The sequence below is a fragment of the Serinus canaria genome, chromosome 5, assembly GCF_022539315.1.
Source record: "Serinus canaria isolate serCan28SL12 chromosome 5, serCan2020, whole genome shotgun sequence".
Lineage (NCBI taxonomy): Eukaryota > Metazoa > Chordata > Aves > Passeriformes > Fringillidae > Serinus > Serinus canaria.
The window spans coordinates 23,064,390-23,083,849 of NC_066319.1; the positions used below are offsets into that span (position 1 = coordinate 23,064,390).

Here is a 19,460-nt window from a genome sequence, read left to right on the forward strand (position 1 = left end):
TTGAGATGTGTGCTTTGCTCTCAAGATCTTACTGATCTAAGAGATGAGATACCACCTCTGCTTAGGATATTCTGATGTTTTTAAAGGAAGGGTGATTAATTTAGTTTTGTTTCTAATTATGTTGAGAATAAATATTAGGGATTGTCTGAAGTCAGATTAAGAGAGGAGGAATTGTTTAAATAATCAAAGGTAGAAACAAAAAGTGTAAAACAAGGGAAAAGTGAAGAGAATTGGAAGAATGGAGCTAGTCTACCAAAGGATAGTTAAAATTCAGGAGGAGATCCATTCTAATGGATCCTCTGGCAGAAAAAGAGAGCAAAATCCAGTCAGTACTTACCAAATGGTTTCATTCAAAAATGGTGGCTCAAAATGAAGGTGAGTCGGATGAATAAATTGACCAGTAAAATTCATAAACACAGGGGTCCCTTCCTCCCCTGCAGTATTCCTTGCTTCCTACACACAACATGCCTGAGGTTTCCTGTTTTCCTTTCCAGTGGGTTTGACCAGTCTACACATACACTGATTGATCTTGTGGTCAAGAGTTGTCACTTAACAATTATCTCACAATTGACAGTTGCTTCTTGGCTGCCAGGGGGACCAAACAAAACATGCTGATGCTCAGATGATGGTGGGTTGAAGCCATGACTGTGGCCTCTGTGATGTGAGGCCTTCAGGAAAGAATTTTGCGGTTACTGCTGTCCATATACAAGGAGTGTGGAGGGACATAAGAGTGGGAGAAGTTATTGGCCTGGAGTCTAGGCAAGTTCTGTACCTTGCACATGAGCTCTCAGCTCAACTGGCTTAACTCCTATGTTTTGTTGGCTGGAGAGAGCACTGCTTGAAAATTTCTGTCCTTTGGAGTCTCCATCTGGCATAATGACTGCCTGGCCTTTTCCAGAATCACATCTGTCTGGGCAAAGAAAAAGATCTTCAGTTATAGCAAGGAACAGCCATGTAGAAAAAATCAGTAACCTGTATTAGGCCTGTTGCTTTTAAGCGCCTTCCCGTCCGTCCCTGGTGGTGCGCTCGCTGTGTGTGTCAGGCGTGGGTGCCGGCGCTGTGCCGGGAGACACTCGCATTGCTCCCTGTGTTGCAGGACTGAACGCCATGCAGTTACAGAACCTGGCTGCCTTGGCAGCTGCGGCCACCGCGGCGCAGAACACACCGAGCGGCACCGCTGCGCTCACCTCCTCCAGCAGCCCCCTGAGTGTGCTCACCAGCTCAGGTAAGAGACTGCCCCGGCTCTAGCCTGACCTGCATTGCTCTGGAAGTCCTTTCAGGATAGATGTCACCTGTCTATCGCTTTTTGTCACTTCCATGTTGATCTTTAGTAGAGAAATAGTTTACTAGTGGATTCACTGGCCTCTGTTTAGGATAGATATCTTTGCCACTAGCAAAAGCTTTTTTGCCTGCTGTGTCTCTTCCTCCAAATGGTCAGATTAATTTAGAGTAAAAAGAATTTTTGAGGTCATCATGAAGCAGAAAGGTTGTTGACCTCCTTCCAGTCATATTATTACAATCTCATCACATATTTGGTTTATCTGTGATTTTAAGCAAGCACAGGTAAATACATCCTGTTCCTCTCAATATGGAAAGAGAAAATGCCTTTAGCATGAGGTAAAGCATTCTGTGCACTAGAACAGTACATTTTATATTCCATTAATGAAGACAAGGATGTTATAACTTCCTTGTAAAAGTAGAATAAACAGACACCTAGCACTTCTACTGGAAAGTAGTTGTCTAGAATTTAGTGTATGAGTTGCACATAAAAATCAGTATCTTTCTTAAAAATCAGTATCTTTCTTTTGCTTGCCTTTTTTGTGTTTTGTTTGAGTTGGGGTTTTTTAAACTTTAGGTTGTATACATTAACCAGAGATACTAGAATGTCCAAGTAGTATTCTTTTGCTGCCTTATTGTTAAATGTGATCATTAAATGCAACAAGCAAAAAACTAAAAGTAAATTCAATTGTGCTTATGGCAGACATACTAAGTTTTTATCACAAATGAGGATCAGTATTCTGCTCACTTATTTCTATCCTATTTTGAGTTATTACTAAATCGTGGCATGAGAAGGGAGACCCTGTATTTTCAGGGTGTCAGTTTTCCAGCATCTCTGGCTTCTGTCCTACAGAGTTGACATCCTCACCTGTGATCGTGAGAGACCAGAGAGGGTTGGAGGGAGGGGGTTTTAAATGTCCTCAGGTAAATTTTGTGTTGTGTAGGAGGACCAAGGAGCCGGTCTAAGAGATTATAATGAGATTACAAAGAAAAGCTGTTTAGAAAACCTTCTGTCACATGATTGGGAGTTAAACCATGGGTGCTTTGCACAGTTGTCTACTTAAAGAAATTCCCAAGAAAGGATTAGTCCAAAGAGTGTTCTGTTGCAGGACCTTTTTTACATAAAAACTTTGTGGTCTGCAATCATTAAAAGACTGAAACTTTCAAATTTATCTTGACTCACAGCTATGTATCCTACTCTATAATTAAAAAACAAAAGAGAACAAACAAAAAACTATGAAGAGTTCATACTACAGAAGTGCTGCATTCATAACCCACTAATGGTTCTTCATCATAAAGGAAGCATGAAGGTGAATGTATCTGACAGTTTCTCCTATATTTCCTCATGCTTCGTCAGGTTACAATTTGTTAAGATTGGCATTTAGAACTAAGATTTCCTTACTGGCTGTCTCATCTGATGACTGCAGCAAGTTTGTTCTCTGTTTTGTTGAGGTGGAGAAGGGCTGGCAGGTTGTGAAGTTCAAATTTCAGATGTGCTAGAAAAAGCAGAGACAGCCTCTTCTCAGAAGTGTGCAGTGAAAGGACAAGGGCAATGGACACAAGTTGCAGCCAAGAAAATTCTGATTAGAAAAATAAAATTATTGGCAAGAGTGATCAAGCTTAGGACCAAGGTGCCAGAGGGGCTGTGAAATCTCCATAATTTGAGAGACTGAGAATTCAGCTGGAAAGGACATTTTCAAATTCAGAGGTTAGATCAACTCTGAGCAGACTGTTAGACAGGATAATCTACAGAGGTCACTTTCAAATGAAGTTATGCTACTGTTCAATGATTCTTTGGAATTGGCTTCCCCTCTGTGAATTTTGGCTGTTCCACAGAACTCCATACTTCAGGAGTCTGTTCCATACTTCAGGACTCTGTTCCATTTTTAATCATGCTCATGAAGGGGCTCAGGGATGGGAAGCAGCCCATTTTCCATGCTGAATTCAAATAACCTTCAGATCATCAGTAATATCACTAAATGGTTGTGTGTTAACAATTCAGTTATCATGGTGGATCATTTGTATTAATATCCTATACAGATTTATCTATTAACTCTTCACAGGCCTGTAACATGAAGTGGGCACTATTGCATTGCTCTTTAAACCTAATTTCAAATATAATTTTAAAGAGTAAAAATTAGCTTTGTTCAAAAGAAATAAAAAGTTTGAGGGCATGTTGTCTATAAATAGTCACTGACATCAAATTCTGAAACAGTTCTACTGCCTTTTGTTAGAGATATAAATAAATATGCTTCACCTTTTAGAACTACACTCAAACTGGGATGGAGGGGAAGCCTCAATGTGTACAGACACATTCAATCCCATGATACTTCCTGTAATTATGCAGCTTTTTGACTCTTTAGTCTTCAAGTAAACTTGAGATTCTGTTTTGATTAATATTCATATGTGCATTCACTCTGTATAAGTTCACATAGAAGGCTGTTGGGCTACACACAGAGAACATCTAGCCCTCCTGAAGAAGTTCAGTACCATGTGTTAGTAAGTGCCTGCCTTGTCTGAGGGACATATGGCAACATCTACTGTGATAACCTCTTAAACCTAACTGCAGATGAGATGACTAACTCCTTGACTTCCCTCCATCTGTCATCCAAATGTTCACCTGATTCTTATTTGGACATCTCTGCTCAAATTGCATAATTAGTGAAAAAACCCAGACAGTCCTTCTGAACAGCTGCTTTCTTGACTTTCTTTCATCTGCACTGACACCATTTGTATTTGGGGAGCTTGGAAGTCTACACAGTGCAGTCCATGGACTTACAGATGGGTTACATGTTGGAATGGTGGAACTCAGAGGTGTTATCTATTGTTGTTGGGCTGCCTTCCTACCCATTTCAGACAATTTTCTTTAGATAGTTCCAAGCACTATCCAAGTTGTGTATTTTGATGTAGGATGGGGTGAAGTAAAACCTTCAACCTTGCTGAAGATCACAAGATAACTTGTGAAAGTAACATCCAAGGAAGTACTATAGAAGTATCTCAGGTTAGGGCTCTCTTGTCTGCCATTTTTTTGACTTGAGCACCAATAAACAATTATCTGCTTCAGAGGAAAATAGAATGGTTGCAAACACGGAGGTATGTTTCTATTTCTCTTCCTTCTAAAGGCAACCTCAAAGCTTAGATGATTTTCCTGGCCTTGATGTGTCTCTGGCAAAATTGTTTTCAGAGACAGCAGAATGTTTCTGGTTTTACTGGAACTAGTTCAGGTACAGCTCAGTCAGATTCATCGCCTGAATTTAACTTTTCTTTAGGTCATTGATTGGATGCTACGTGACTGAATTAGGACAGACTTAGTGTTCTCTCAGTTTACCTACTTCCACAAGTTGTTACTTGATGTCCTTGTCTGAGTTTCGTTTTCTTTCTAATAATGTCTTTATCTTTCTACAAAGCTGTTCTTTATTACATATTCAAATTTTCTTAAAACCTTCTTAAGCATTTTCAGCTACTTCTGTTGGAGTTCACTTTTTTACTAGATATAACTCAGTATATAGGTCTAAGAAAACATAACCTTAGTAGCAAGAAAAATTTCCAAGAACGCACCAAAAACTGCACCAGAAACAATGTTAAGAATTAGGGATAGAGTAAAAAACATGTATAAAACAATATTGATTTCCCTTCCCCATTGCTTTGTTCTCTTTTCTGATCTAAAATATAACACAAAGAAAAACACAGAACAGAAATTATGACTAGAACAGTGGAACTCCTTTACTATTAGGAATACTCTGAAAAATAGAAGACTGATGTGTGAGAAGGATATGATTACAGCCTACAAATACATTAGTGTGTGATGAAGATGAATAAGGAAAAACAGGCATTAGATATTTCAAGAACAGAATTGCAGGATATCAGGTCAAGTCACCTAATCATTTAAAACTAAAAACCAGATTTTTCTTAGCATAGTGCATGAATAAACTGCAGAAGTTGTGCGTTAGAAATTTGGTTTTCACATTGCACTGAAATTAATGAATGAAAATTGTAACTTTATTACAAAGACATTGCCTTTGGCTGAAAAAATCCTAGATTCACAGATGGCTCTGTTGGTTATATAGGCTATACACATGAAGCATTCCTTTGTAATTGGCCTGTATTTCTGCTCTACCATTACTTATCTGCCTTTTGTCATCATCAGAAATTGGATGCTATCTTCAATTCCTGTGTACACAGGATAAACAAAATACAGACAAGTCTTTGGTTTTCTTGGCATTTTCAGTACTTAAACGTTTCTTGTTTTTCCTGAAGAAATTTCTGATAAAGGCAGCTAAACTAAAATAACTGTGTGATCAGCTTTTTATAGCGGTTTAACTTTATTTAAAATCACAACCTTTTAAAGTAGGGAAGATATCCATTTTCCCTCTCACTTTATTCTCTAGCCTTTTTTTTCCCTAGCTGCTGGTATTTTATTTGGGATAGGTTTGAAAGGGTTTTTAAAATGGTGTTCTCATCTGTCAAGTATAGTATCTTTTTGAGTTATAAAGATCAGCAATGAAATGTTGCAGAAGCAAATGATATTCTAAAATCAAGGTAACTGTATGATTTCTGAACTCTGGCTTTTATTCAGCCAGCTGTGCTAATTTTTCTACCAGCTTGAGGGTTTTACTGTAACTTGTTCCCTGTGTTTTCCCAACATTTAATATACTACTGATAATAAGACAGGAAGTGTCTCCTTTCATCAGAATAAGCATCTTAAAATAGTTTGGGACATTGCTTTTCAGTTTTTGATTTATTAGGACAGTTTGTCTTAACATGTACTGGAGTAGGTTTGTCATTCCATCTGCTATTACAAAAAGAGGTATGAAGTGCAGCTCCCCGGTTTGGTTAGGTACAGCTACTTTAGTTAGGGGGTTGTTAGGCTTTATTCCATTTAAATTGTTCCAGTATCCCACCCCAGCAGAGACTTTGTGCTACAAACATGAAATGGTAAATATGTAGCATGTGTGAAACTGCTTGAAAGATGCTAACAGGTCTTTTAAAAGTTTTAATGTATGTATGCCACATAATTGAGAATCACAAAAACATGAGGAAAACTGAAAATGCCTCACATTCAGTTCTTCTCTTACCTTTTTGGTCAAACTGATAAATTCCTCTTGCAAGCAGATTACAAGATGCCTCTACAGCATCAGTCTTCAATTAATTTTTTTAGCCATCTTTTAATTTTTAGCAGCCATAAATATTTTCTAGTGCAGCAAATATAAACATCTTGGTTAATAGCAATACACATAGCTTTTCTTCTGCAGTAGTATACAAACCTGTAAAAAAAAACCACTGCTATGCAATCATAAAAATACTATGCATTTCTTATTTTATCATGTCCATAAATCTTTATAGCTGACCACAATATGAACTTCTTTTGATATACCAGCTTTTTTTTCTTATGATTTTGATGTTGACTTCTGTAGAACTAACTCTACCTGGTGTAGAATTTGGTGAGCCATGTAAGCTGTTACTGTCCTAGGTACTATATTGGTAGACTTCTCTGAGTCAATGTAGTTGATGATGTTTCTGGAATAGAGGACAGACTATTTTTGGATGTACATTTCAAGACTTCTCTCAGTCCTAGCCCCAGCTGTGGCAGCAGGATTTTTAATAGAAAATTATTAAATGTGTCCAAATAATCTGAGCATGTAGTGTTCCTGTTCTGGGAGTATGGGAAAACCATATGTCCAGCTTTCTTTAATGTCCCTAGTATCTATGTTGCAGGTCTTTTTCACTTTGAGTGGTGTTTCAAGGATATATGTTAATACATAGCAACTGACTCTTATTTTAGGCAGCAGGAAACAGGGCATCACTGCTGGTTACCTTATGTTGAGATACAGAGCCAACATTTGTATAATGTCTCAATCATACATGTCTTACACCCACTGACATTATTATTGCTACAAAGAGTAGATGTTAGGATGAAGTAGAATTTTTTAAAAATGTATAAGGAAGGGCTTAGAACATAACGTATATGTTCTTATATAAGAACATACAAGCAGTATGATCAATCAAGTTGTGTGGGTTTGGGGGTTTTTTTACATAAAGAATCCTGTGTTGCCTGGATCTGTTCCTTTCTAGTTTTTTCTACTGGAATAACTTAATGAAGAAGTTGAATCATCAGGACTAAAAAATATTAGTTGAAGTTTAATTGTTTTATTTTAATAGCAGGTTCCTCACCAAGTTCCAGTAGCAGCTCCTCTGTTAATCCAATGGCTTCTCTTGGAGCTTTGCAGACACTGGCAGGTGCTACAGCAGGCCTCAACGTCAGCTCTTTAGCAGGTAAGTTATGTGTAGTGCTGCCTTGGGGGAATAGCTGATTCTCATTCCTCAGCCTGTGATAGGTCTCTGGGGTGATTTTTTTTTTTTTTTTTTGCTCCCTGCTTTCTGTAATTGTGCAGAGCATTTGAAAGGTTATTGATCTGACTCAGTGGAAGCACTCAGTCCTTTTTTATTTCCTCTTTCTTATACAGGAATGGCAGCCTTAAATGGAGGACTTGGCAGTGGTGGTCTCTCAAATGGGACAGGTAGCACAATGGAAGCCCTCACACAGGCTTATTCTGGAATCCAGCAATATGCTGCTGCTGCACTGCCCACACTCTATAACCAGAGTCTCTTAACACAGCAGAGTATTGGTGCAGCAGGAAGTCAAAAAGAAGGTAGGCAGAAAGTTGTAGAAACTACTTGAGATGGGTTTCAAAAGGGCAGGCTTAGCCCTTGCACCTACTTAACCTGCAGATTTTTCATTTGGTGTCATATTTTAGAATCCAGGAGTTACTGAAGATAAAAAAGGTCTGTGGGATCTTTCTACTAAGGGCTTCCCATAGTAGTTTTTATACAGGATGTTTCTCACGGGGTTTGTCTAGTCTTAAGTGCTTCCTTAATTGCACTCCTGCATGTTCTCAGAGGGAAGGAGAATACGAGTCCACAGCCTGACAGATCCCACAGATCCCTTCAGAGAAGCAGATGTGGTTTTGTTAATGCTGTTTTCTGGGTCCTTCACCTTTTCCAACAGCTACTTATGTCAGTCTTTTCACTCTACAGATTCAGGTTAAATTTAATATGTAATGTAAAGTAATGTAGGAGTAGGTTTCCAGCTAAATGTTGAATGTTTAGAAGAGAATCTGTCAGATTACAAGCAATGTGATCATTTGTATTTTGTTTGGAAGTTTACTTAGTTGCTTTGGGACCACAATTTTTGCATAGCCATTTTTTGTTCAGTCAACATCTAGCATTCAAACTTGCTGTTCAGCTGGCATTACAGCAAATATCTGTGAACTGGTTTTGGCACAATGTGTAAAGTACAAACAAAAGTGGCCAGAAAGAGCTAGAATTATTTGAGTGATCAATCCCAGCAAAGGGTCATGCTCAATTATTCTGGAATCAGGTGCTCTGCAGTACTGTAAATAGTAGTTTCATTGTTTTATCTAGAAAATTTGTCTTGACTGGCTCTTCCACCTTTATTTGTGCAGTGGGTATGTGGTATCCATGCTCTTTCTGAATTTATTTTCCTACTTGTTTGAAGGTCCAGAGGGAGCCAATCTGTTTATCTACCATCTTCCCCAGGAGTTTGGGGATCAGGATCTGCTGCAGATGTTCATGCCGTTTGGAAATGTCGTCTCTGCCAAGGTTTTCATTGACAAGCAGACCAATCTAAGCAAGTGTTTTGGTATGTTGGATCTACAGCTTCCTTCAAGGGGAAGCAGTGGGGCAGACATTGATCTCTTCTTTCTGGTGACCAATGACAGGACCTGAGATAAAGGCCTGAAGCTGAGTCAGGGGAGGTTTAGGCTGGATATTAAAAAAAAGGTTTTTCACCCAGAGGGTGCATGGGCATTGGAAGAGGCTCCCCAGGGAAGTGGTCACAGCACCAGCCTGACAGAGGTCAACAAGTATTTGGAAAGTGCTCTCAGATGAGCAGTGTGATTCTCAGGGTGTCTTGTGCAGGGACTTCAGTGATCTTTATGGATCCATTTCAACTCAGGATATTTTGTCATTCTAATAAATCATTGTCTGTAAAAAGGTGGCTTTAATAGTAATCTCTTTTTCAGTATATTGTCTAGTCTAACTATTAAGTAGGCAATCACTGTGTATTCCTAATAAATAAATAAACCAAATGCTTCCAGCAATAAACTGTATTTTCCTGATTTTCAATGTGACTTTTTGCTTTTCACAATTTCTTTCTATTTTGCCCTATTATAGTGTTCTGGCCCTAGATATTTCTCACTGAGATTAGCTCAGTTGGTTAGAGCACTGTGCTAATAATACCAAGGTTGTGGATTCAAACCCCTTTTGGGCCATTCACTTAGGATTTAGATTCCTTGATCCTTTTGGATCCCTTCTAATTCAGAATGATATGTGATTATTATTTGTGCTTGCAGACTCTAATCCTGAGATAGTTCTTCCTCTTACCTCTTTCTATTTTTTCAATAATTTGTATAAATTACTTAGTACATTATTATTATGAATTATTTCTATTAATATCTTTATAAATAATTATTGTGTGTACCATATTGCATTTTTGTGGTGCTGTAACCTCTCATGACTGTTTTGATAGATGGAGATTTCTTGTGATAGAATAGGAGAGGTGCACCTTTCTCTCTGGTTTTGATAGTTTTGTGTCTACATAAAATCCTGATTTTTTTCCTATTTGAGCCAAAAGATGTGGACAATCTGATGCTTTGTGTGAGCACAAAAATATGCTGATCATTCACTTATAACACTTATATGTGGACACATAGCCATTGACTGGAGTGGGAGTTATTCTCACTCCAGACATTGAGTGGAGTTATTTAAAATAGGCTCCTTCATAACACTGGAGAAGTTTATTTTCAGGATAATTATTTCCAGGAATGATATGCAACCTCCCATCCGAGAGCAACCTAAACACAATAGTGATACCCGTGCTACCCTTCCTTAGCAGCTGTTTCAACCCAAACCAATCTGCTCCCATAATGTCATGAGGGTGATTTCCATCTTGTATCTTCATTGAGCTTTTGCATCTGGATGAACATTTTCCAGGTTTGTTTTTCTCCCACGTATGAGTTCTTATAAACAGCAGTACTTATATTGTTGATTGACTAAAAAATGTTAATTTCCTGAGCTGTGTATATCTTCTGGCCAAAGTTCCATTTGTCAGAAAGCAATGAGAGCCTTTAGAAGCTATTATGAGGAGTCTGAAACAGTTGTGAGCTTCTGAAAATGGCACTTGATGCAAACCTCTCTGACCTTGTGAGTGCCTGTGTTTCCAGCTGTGAGTAGCCGTTGCGGGCAGCTCTGGCATGGAGTAATTGTGCGTTTTCCTCTCCTCAGGTTTTGTGAGTTACGACAATCCTGTCTCTGCGCAGGCTGCCATTCAGTCAATGAACGGCTTCCAGATCGGCATGAAGCGGCTGAAAGTACAGCTCAAGCGCTCCAAGAACGACAGCAAGCCATACTGAGCACCCCTCCCCTCCGGGACTGGAGTGAGAAGGATCTTCTGGTAAGTTGGAGAGGAGCGCACTTAGTGATTCGAAGCCCTAAGGCTGTGTTTTTACAGTCCTGGAAGCTGATCCATGCCTTCTATCTGGCACATCTTCCCTGGAAGACTCTGCTGCAGCCTCTGCTGAGAATCCTGCTTCGGATGGAGGACAAGTTTGTGCTTTTGTTTCCAGTGTTTTACTTTGGAGTTTAGGTGCCATATCGCTGAGGTTTTTTTGTTTAGTTTTGTTTTTTTTTTTTTCCCTCCCTTATTTGAAGTTTGCTGTGTTTGTAACGAGTGTGTGTTGAGAAGGACCAATGCCAGCTCCTTGGGGGTGGGGAGAGAAGGTTAAAGGGAGCAGCAGAAACTGACACCACACTGCCTTGGGGTAGAGAGGAGAAGGGAAAGCAGAAATAACAGAGAACAGCTGATGAAAACAAAGATGGGCAAGGAGAACAGAGTCCTGGGTGAGAAAGAACCAACTCCGCGTGGCCTTTGTCATGCCCCATCCGCTCTTTGAAATTTCCTTAGCTATATGCCACAGTGGGCATTTATTAAATCATCTCTAAAGCAGGAGACGGGCTAAATGGGTGAACACATTAACAAGCCAAAGGAAAACTGCAGTGATTTTTTTTTTATTTTCTTTGCTGTATATAAACTAGGTTTTATATAGCAGTGTGAATGTACACAGCACTTTATAAAACTATTAGATGATGTCTCTGCCCAGAAAATTTCACTCTCTGTCTACAGTGGAATATTAATGAGATACAGTGAATTTCTCCATGTATAAGAAAACTTAACCTGTGTACTTCATCTAGGTTTTGTGGAAAGGTAGAGGCAGCTTAGTCTGGATGAATACATCTGGGTCTGAAAACAATAAACTTTAGATCCCTGATAACCTGCAGAAATTTTTGATGATTTTTCTTCTTGACACATCACATTGCCCATTTCTGTGGAATAATGTCCTTTTTTTGCAGAGATTGCTATGAATTCCTTTTCATAAGCATAATGTAAGTGCTGATTGTTTATTGAAATGATAACTTCCTGTTTTGTTGGGGTTTTTTGTTGGGTTTTTTTAATGAACAAAATTCATGCAGTGACTTGGTCTAGTAATAAGGTGTATCTCTCTGCTGCAGTTTTCCTTTAAGGTGGTGTGTACCAGTGCAAAACAGGCTAAACCAGGAGCTGCAGAACCAGAGTATTGAGCCATTCAGTCTTTTTCTGCCTTTTGGTACAAGCTGTTATCTTTTATATTGAAGGAAATGGAACTCACCCCTTAACTGAACACACACTTTTTCTCCACCGCACCAGTGAAATTGCTAGTGCTTTGCTAAGGGCCTTTGATATTCACTGGGTTTAGGGGGCTCAAAGGACTTTTGACACTCTGGCCTGAGCTGTTTCAAGAAATCTGTGTAGAGTTCCATTTTATAACCACCAAAATCCACCTCTGTCACAAGAGGAAGTTTACAATTTCTGTCTTTAACAGAAGTTCGATTTACCTCATAATATTTATTTTTCCTTGTTTTCTTTGTATGCCTGAGTTGTAAGGCTGTTTCCCAGGGCTCCAGCTAACGCTGCAGTCTGGGAGCCAGCTGCTAAATGATGTGTGGGGGTCAGACCTGGGGTCAGGATTTCGTGTTCTGCTCCACCAGGAGGAGCACTAAACCCATCAAACCTGAGATCTCGGTTCCAAATCCCCACTTGTGTGCTGTGATCCGTTGGGAATCTTGGGCATTTCCAGGGACTGGGCCCCCTGGGATCTCAAACCTCTGAATTTCAAGGCCTGATAACATCTGAGGGGGAGCCCTTTCCAGTTCTTAGACTGAAAATCAAACAGTTGATGTCAGTCTGTCCATATTGATGGCAGACAGATAAATCTCTCAGTATTATTTATATAATTTTGTGGTGGCAAAGTTTCAAAGGCCAGATTGCCAAATTTCCCAGTTATGCTGGCATGTGGTACCCTTCTATGTTAATTATTTGAATCTCTCTAGAAACGTAAACATACACTGAAGTGAACCATGTACACTTGAATTCTGCACCATAGGAAAGATGTGTCCTGGTTTTCTGAGAAAAGAGTGTTGGAGTGTGAAGGCCTCCAGGGTGATAATGGGATTTTTTTATATATATATAAATATATATATAAATTATATACTTTTCAGAAAAAGAAAAAAAAAAACATAAAAAAACATAGTTGGGAGCAACTGCTCCAAGTGCAACCTGCTGTAACCAAGAATGTTGTTTCTATTTTTATAGAAGTTTTATACCGCTCCAGGGTGGAGAATATTTATTACCTAAATTATTTCACTGGAAAAAAAGGCCAGGGTTTTGTAGAATCCTGAATGTGATTGTTTTACACACATAATGATGTGCATGATTGAAACTACTGATTTTCAGTGGCCTGTTTGCAGCCCAACAACTGCTAAACGAGGAAGATGAATGCTGTGAACCAGTGGAGGAGAGCACTGTGCTCTGGGGTCTCTACAGTCACTCTTACCTTCTTTGCATCCTACCCTACTGTACCATCCAAGACCTTTGTCCTGTTTTTCTTTTAACCTGATGCTCTGGCCTATTTACTAGTCATTTCAGTTGCCCAAAATTGGATATTTTAGCTTCTTCATCCCATACTGCATCCTTAATACTGTAACTTACAGATCAAGCTTGGCATTGTTGCAGATAGATGTGACTCCTATTAATTTTAGGAGATTCACCAGTTTACACTGTGGCTTAGTTTGATGAGTGACTCTTCCCAGACATAATCACCTTCACCAGACATAAGACACCTAACTTGGGCTAGCTCTTGTGCCTTACTGGCGTAACTATAAGTATTGCCAAAAAGAAAAAGAAAAGAAATCTATGCAGGTTAAATTTTAAAAGATGTAATCCTCAGATGGTTTGAATCAATGCAGTTCTCTGAATGCAGTAGAGCTGCATCCATTTTCACCAGCTGAAGATGTTGCCCTTTTTGTGTATTTGTTTCAGATTTCCCTTTCTTGGTGTATCAATGTGTATATTGCCAAAGTTAATAAATGTATCAAGTTTGTGACTTGGGCAGATTTTTTTTTCTAATAACAAAACTGATCAGATAAAGTCAACATTTCTGTGTCTGTTTGGTGGCTGCTGCTGATTGTGGGGATTTAGGCTGCTCTTACCTTTCAGTCTTAAGCCAGTTTTCTTCCTCACTTATTAGCAGGAAAGTCTGGGATTCTGGGGACTTGGGGCTTTTAAATTTTTAGTATCAAATCATGCTCTCATTCAAGTGCAAATCAAATCAGTGTCAAATGCTCTATTTCCTGGACAGTAAGATAAGAATTGGGGGAGTTCAAATAAACTCCAGAAGGTTTGCTGATACAGCCACATGGACAAAGAGTACTATATGCTTAAAACCAAAGAACCTGATTTTCTACAAGAAAACCTAAAAGAAATTCTGATAAAATAGAATTCCTTATTACATGTGCCACCAGGAAATACTTCAAATAGTCTTAGTTTACGAGGTGGAAATGGTCTACTTCATAGATTTATTCTTTTTCTCAGGAGATATTTGATTTTACTGCTGTAACAAGGTGAAAGAATTATGAACTTAGTCTGATACTGCTTAGTGTCAATACTATAATAAATGAAATCATCGTTTCTTCAGTCCCCTAGATAATCACCAGTCCAAAACAGGGTAGCTCTTTGTAGTTTAGTTTTTTTATAATACAAAGCTGGCATTATTAAAAACTTCCAGCTCAGAAGAATCTCGCTGGCAAATGCATCTATCAGGAAAAAGCTTTTCACCTGAATACTGAAAGTCACTTATTATGATACTTCTGTTATGCAAACTGAATCTAACTGAACTGGTAATGGCTGTGGATTAGGGAAGAGCAACAAAGCAGAATGAATTTGTTCCTATTTTATTTGGAAATACCTAAAACCAACTTGGATAAAGGAAATTGCAAATGAAGGGTGCAACTATGAACAGGTAAAATGCTTTGAAAGCTTCTTGTTGCAGACTTTTAAACCTAAAGATGATTGATATCCCTAGCATACCTGCCACAAAATATAAAACACAGAAGGCAGAATTGTTATTATTTTGAGAATAAAACAAGGACAAACTGGAATAACTTTCTCCAAGTCGTTAAGACCTTGTCCAGCATCTCATGGTTCTGTTTTTATTAGGCCAGTCTTTCCATAGGGCTTAGATAAAACTCAGTCTTTGCCCTCAACATAGCTGAGAGGAATATTTGAAAAACCCATATCAAGAAAATCCCCAGACAAATCACACAGTTTATCAGTGGTGCATGCTAAGATGTCACTTGATTTCATGCTTCTTGTTGTTTCTCATCCCTCAGTTCATGATGAATTTGCTTTTCTGGTTTAAGAGTGAAATCTTGCACCTATCTGCAAATTATCTACAGTATTTCTTGAAATACAGAAACAAGTGCAAGAGTTGCATTGTACTCTGTTTGCTGGAGTTGGTTTAAACTCTATTCTGGAGTCCTTTTCCCTTTATTGGAAAGCATGAAAAGCAAATTAATCTCAGCAGTTCTAATAAGAGGAGTGTTGCTGATTTAGTAGACAATGTGTTTCTTGTTGCAGTGGAATGAGAATGCGACACTTGCTATTCTCAAATGATGTTAGATAATATGCAAATCTCACCTTGTTCTGGTCTGTAACCAGAAGCTTTGAGATGTGATGAAGATTAAGGCCAAACAGGAGCTAAAGGGGAGTTGGGGTATGGGGAGGCAGAATAAGAAAATAAACCATATCCTCTCTCTTCTGCCTCCTACTCTCATCCCATAATGTTCCTTGATACTTGCAGCTGACAACATGAAGGGAGGGAACAGAGGTATTTATGTCACTTAATATAAGAATTATTTTTTATAAACTCTTCAAAAAAATTTCAGGAAACACATTTTTTTCTGCTCATCAAACTGGCAACAGTGACTGTAGAGCTTCTCAGAGCCCAGAATCTCCTCCTCATGAAGCCAGGGAGCTGAGGGCTGTTACATAAAAGGTTGGGAATGGAAAATCCCTGTGCAGGTCTAATGGTATGACAAGTGCTCAGCTAGGACAAGTCTTAACTTGCAGTCAAGTCTTAAGAAATTCTTCTCTGATGTGTGGGCTTTTTGTCTTGTGTAATCTTTTTTTTTTCCCTTTTCCAAATCACCCACCCCCAGTTACATGGGCTCCTAGGGAATGAGAAGAAACTGTAGCTAAAGGAAAGAAAGTGGATTTGCTGGGCTACTACTGCCTAAGAATTTCCCATGTTAGAGTGCAAGAAAAGTCTCAAACGTCAAACCACCTGTGAATCCCTTGTGTCCTCTGTCTTGTCTCTCATGGTCTCAGTCTCTGTGGGCAAGTGTTTGCCCTGGAGTCACATTTTTTGGAATCGGTCTCCTGGGGAGGGAGTTTACTCTGTTCTAAACAGAGGTAGTAGACACACTGGGCATGGGGCAAGGTGACTGCATTCTAAGCAGTGTGTCACTAGGCTGTGGAATGCTCCACAGACTGGGTGCTGAGAGGGAAATCCAGGCCTCTGCTTCCATTTGGTTTCTGGCAGTTTGATGTTTACTTGGTGTCCTTCATGTACTTTGACTTTTACTTGTCCATCGTTGGCATGTACTGCCCTTCCCTGTCAACTCCCTTCCCCAGGAGATCTCATTGTACAGTGCCCATTCTTGTTCTCTCTCTCCGTGTTTGGATGTACTGCTCTGTGTAACTCAGTGGGTCTCCCTCTTTCTGGTTTGTTTTTTTTTCTAGATTCCTGCCGTTTGTTCATCGTTGTGCCTAAAGCATGTCGATGTGGCGTTCAAGTACATCGTCCAAATCCTTGTCTCTTCAGCTTCTCTGATGCTTGAACTCTCACCTTTGACCTTGTGTTGACCTTTGATGCTGATGTGTATTTTTATTATGTTTGTTTCTTTTCTTTTTTTTTTCTTTTTTTTTTTTTTTTTTTTTTTTTTTTTGTGCTGCCAAATTGGTTTTGCTAGAAAGACTGCTGAAGGGGAATATTTAAACTTGCATTTGAATATTAAAGAATTTCTATTTTTCTAGACCTTCGTAAGATAACCACTTGATTTTGTGAATCTGATTCTTTGTAATTTGTCTTCAGAGCAGCCTTGCTAGCATACCTTGTGGAGTATTTGTATTTCTGTGAACATACAGCCAATCACTTTCTAGGCTTAGTTTTTTTCAGTGTGCTTAGTTTTAAAAACACAGTTCAAAGAAAAAGTCAATTATATGGTGTGACTCAATCTTTCAGGAGACTTCCTAGTCACATTTTGCTGATCTGGTTTCTGTGCTTGAGGAGACAGCATGTGTTTTATGAGTTCAAACTTGTGACTTGAAGTGGCATCAACAGAAAACACTTGAACTACGTTTTCCTCTGATTGTAGCTACATTTTTGCCCTGACATTTACTGATTTTTTTTTAATTATTATTTTTATTTTTCCCCTGCTTCCCGGTGTGATTATCAGTCTGCAGTGAAAATTTGATCAAAATTGATGTTGTATTTTGTTAAGCTCTGGCATGCTTGGTTTTTTTTTGTAACTACAATCTCCTCAGCAAAATGTGATGTTTTTGTTTTAATCTTTCAAACTAAGATAGTGCCCAAAAATGTTGTGCATGTTTCCTGCTGTTTTCTTCACACCCTCGTATATATCACCTTCACCTCTCTGTTTTCTATAGTTTGTGCAAAAACTGAGCAATTTGATGGGTTCAAAGGTATCCTTTAAATTGGTGGTTTTGGTATGACAAATATCTGATCAGAAGCCACCTGAGGGCATCTACCTGTGCACTTAGACTGTCTGCCTGACAGAGCACCTGGACCTTGCTCCATCTCCAGTGCTGTCAGAAGCTCTGAGGGTGCTTGGTTACACTGTTCCCCTAGTGGAAGCTTTGGTGGAAGGGGATAGCTGGGAGCAGGAAGGTGGGGGAACTCACAGTATTTCTGTTTCCAAAGCTGTCTGAAGTGAGGGCTCATTTCAAACACTGAGCATTTTGCACAACTCAGGGCTATTTCTGTGAAGTCCAGCCCCAGTCTAATACCATCAGTCAGAGTTTGGTGGCAGGATTCTAGAAGGATCCAGGTTAGCTCATGAAAAAGTGTTTTAAATTTCCCAGAGAAAGCATTTGTAACACTGGTCCTACAACTGCTGGCTCTTTTCCCAAATGACAAGCACAATACAACAGCCTCTGGAGCTGTTATCTGAACAGGGTACCATCCCCAGCTCTCTTTTCAAGGGCCTTGGCTGGGGAATCTCTGCGGAGATTTTTTTAGTTTTTGTTTTGTTTTTAATTGGGTAATGAGCTGAGCAGTTCTGATGGCTTGCAGGATGAACTAGAACAGGTTACTGCTCTCTGGGTAGCAGGCTTCCCTGCCCTACGTACCATCTGCACAGGTAGAAACTGGGAAGTAGCTTCTAGATGAAGGCACCTGAAGAGTGTGTGCTGTGATGAAATTTCAGTCAGAAGCAGCAGCAAGCTAGTGTAGGTATCTTAACAGTTGAAATAATGTGAAATGGAATTCCAGGAGAAGGGGTTTTGCTGAGAAAACAAGTAGAGTTTGATTGGATAGAAATCTTCATTTTGTCCAGTGTTTGGGATAATGTAAAGATGCAAAGATTGTTTTCTATCCTACTTCTGAGTTGGTTGAGGATACTGTATCCTGACTAGGTGTTGACCAGAGTTGTGTAGACAGTCCTTAATCTGCTTACAAAAGAGAGCAATTGGAATATGATACATGTACCTGGGAGTGAATCGTGAGGCTGAATGAAAAAGGGTAGAGACTGGTTTATTTGGGAAGTAGGGTTGGGGGCTGGCTGCTGTTAGTCCCACAGTCTGAATGCACAGGGCTGCGTGCCAGGGGGCACTGATACCCTGCAGTGTGTGGAGGAGCTGCCAGTACGTTTCTGTACGTGTGCATTTGGTTCCGTAAGGAACCTTGGGGAAACCTGTGGAAAAATATCTGAAGAAAACCAAAATGCCAAATGTTGGGTGTTTCTTTCCTTTCTTCTTTCCTTTTCTTCCTTTGGTCGTTTTAATTGTTCTGTGGTGGTTTTAATGGATTTGAGACAGTGGAGCAGCAGCTGCCTTTCTGATTTTTGGCTGCTTTTTGTGAATAATTTAAAAAGAAAATTTACATTTTGGAGACAAACCTGTGGGCTTTTTTATTGGTACAAACATTGTATTTAACACTAGGGGTTTTGTACAGTTTTTTGCCTTTTCTACTAGAAAACAATGTAAAGTGATTCACAATGTGATGAGAAAACAAATTGCCACTATGACCAAATGTAGAGTCTGTTCTGCAGTTAACGGGATTTAATCAACTCGAAGTCGTGGTTCAGTCGTAGAACTGCTTTTCTTTACCTTGTTTGAGCTGTTCCTTTTTTTCTTGTTTTGATTTGCAAAATACAATGTCTTTTTGTGTGAAATTGTGTTGTACTCTGTAGAGAATTACAGATTTTACTTTAATGGTTTAAAAAGCAGAGGAGCGCGTGTTGCTTTTCTGATCTGATCACAGAGTTTGTGTAGTGGATTTAAAAATGAAAAGATTTGTTACAAGTTTGGAACAAGCGAGTATGTGTTAAAGGAATTTTCTTCCTTTTGTGTGTGTGTTTTTTTTTCTTTTTGTCCCAAAGGGCAACTTAAAGCTGTTTTAATTGCACAGACACACCGACAACAAGTCATTTTGTATATGCCAAGTGTGGTACCTTCCTTTGTTTATTTGCTATTAAACTGTTTGAGAAGA

The 19,460-nt window shown here is 39.1% G+C and overlaps 1 protein-coding gene across 15 annotated transcripts in view; it reads left to right on the plus strand.

Annotated features, from left to right (window-relative positions):
- The window catches only part of CELF1 (CUGBP Elav-like family member 1), a 57,842-nt gene extending 38,382 nt beyond the window's left edge, over window positions 1-19,460 (plus strand). For 8 of the 15 annotated variants that reach the window (XM_050975650.1, XM_050975647.1, XM_050975652.1 and 5 more), the window contains 5 exons: window positions 1,097-1,225; window positions 7,438-7,551; window positions 7,743-7,928; window positions 8,795-8,938; window positions 10,582-19,460. In XM_050975650.1, the coding sequence (XP_050831607.1) occupies window positions 1,097-1,225; window positions 7,438-7,551; window positions 7,743-7,928; window positions 8,795-8,938; window positions 10,582-10,709 (701 nt within the window). In that variant the 3' untranslated portion in view covers window positions 10,710-19,460. The remainder of the gene's footprint in view (window positions 1-1,096; window positions 1,226-7,437; window positions 7,552-7,742; window positions 7,929-8,794; window positions 8,939-10,581) is intronic. The other 7 variants (XM_050975651.1, XM_050975648.1, XM_050975653.1 and 4 more) reach the window with 2 other exon arrangements.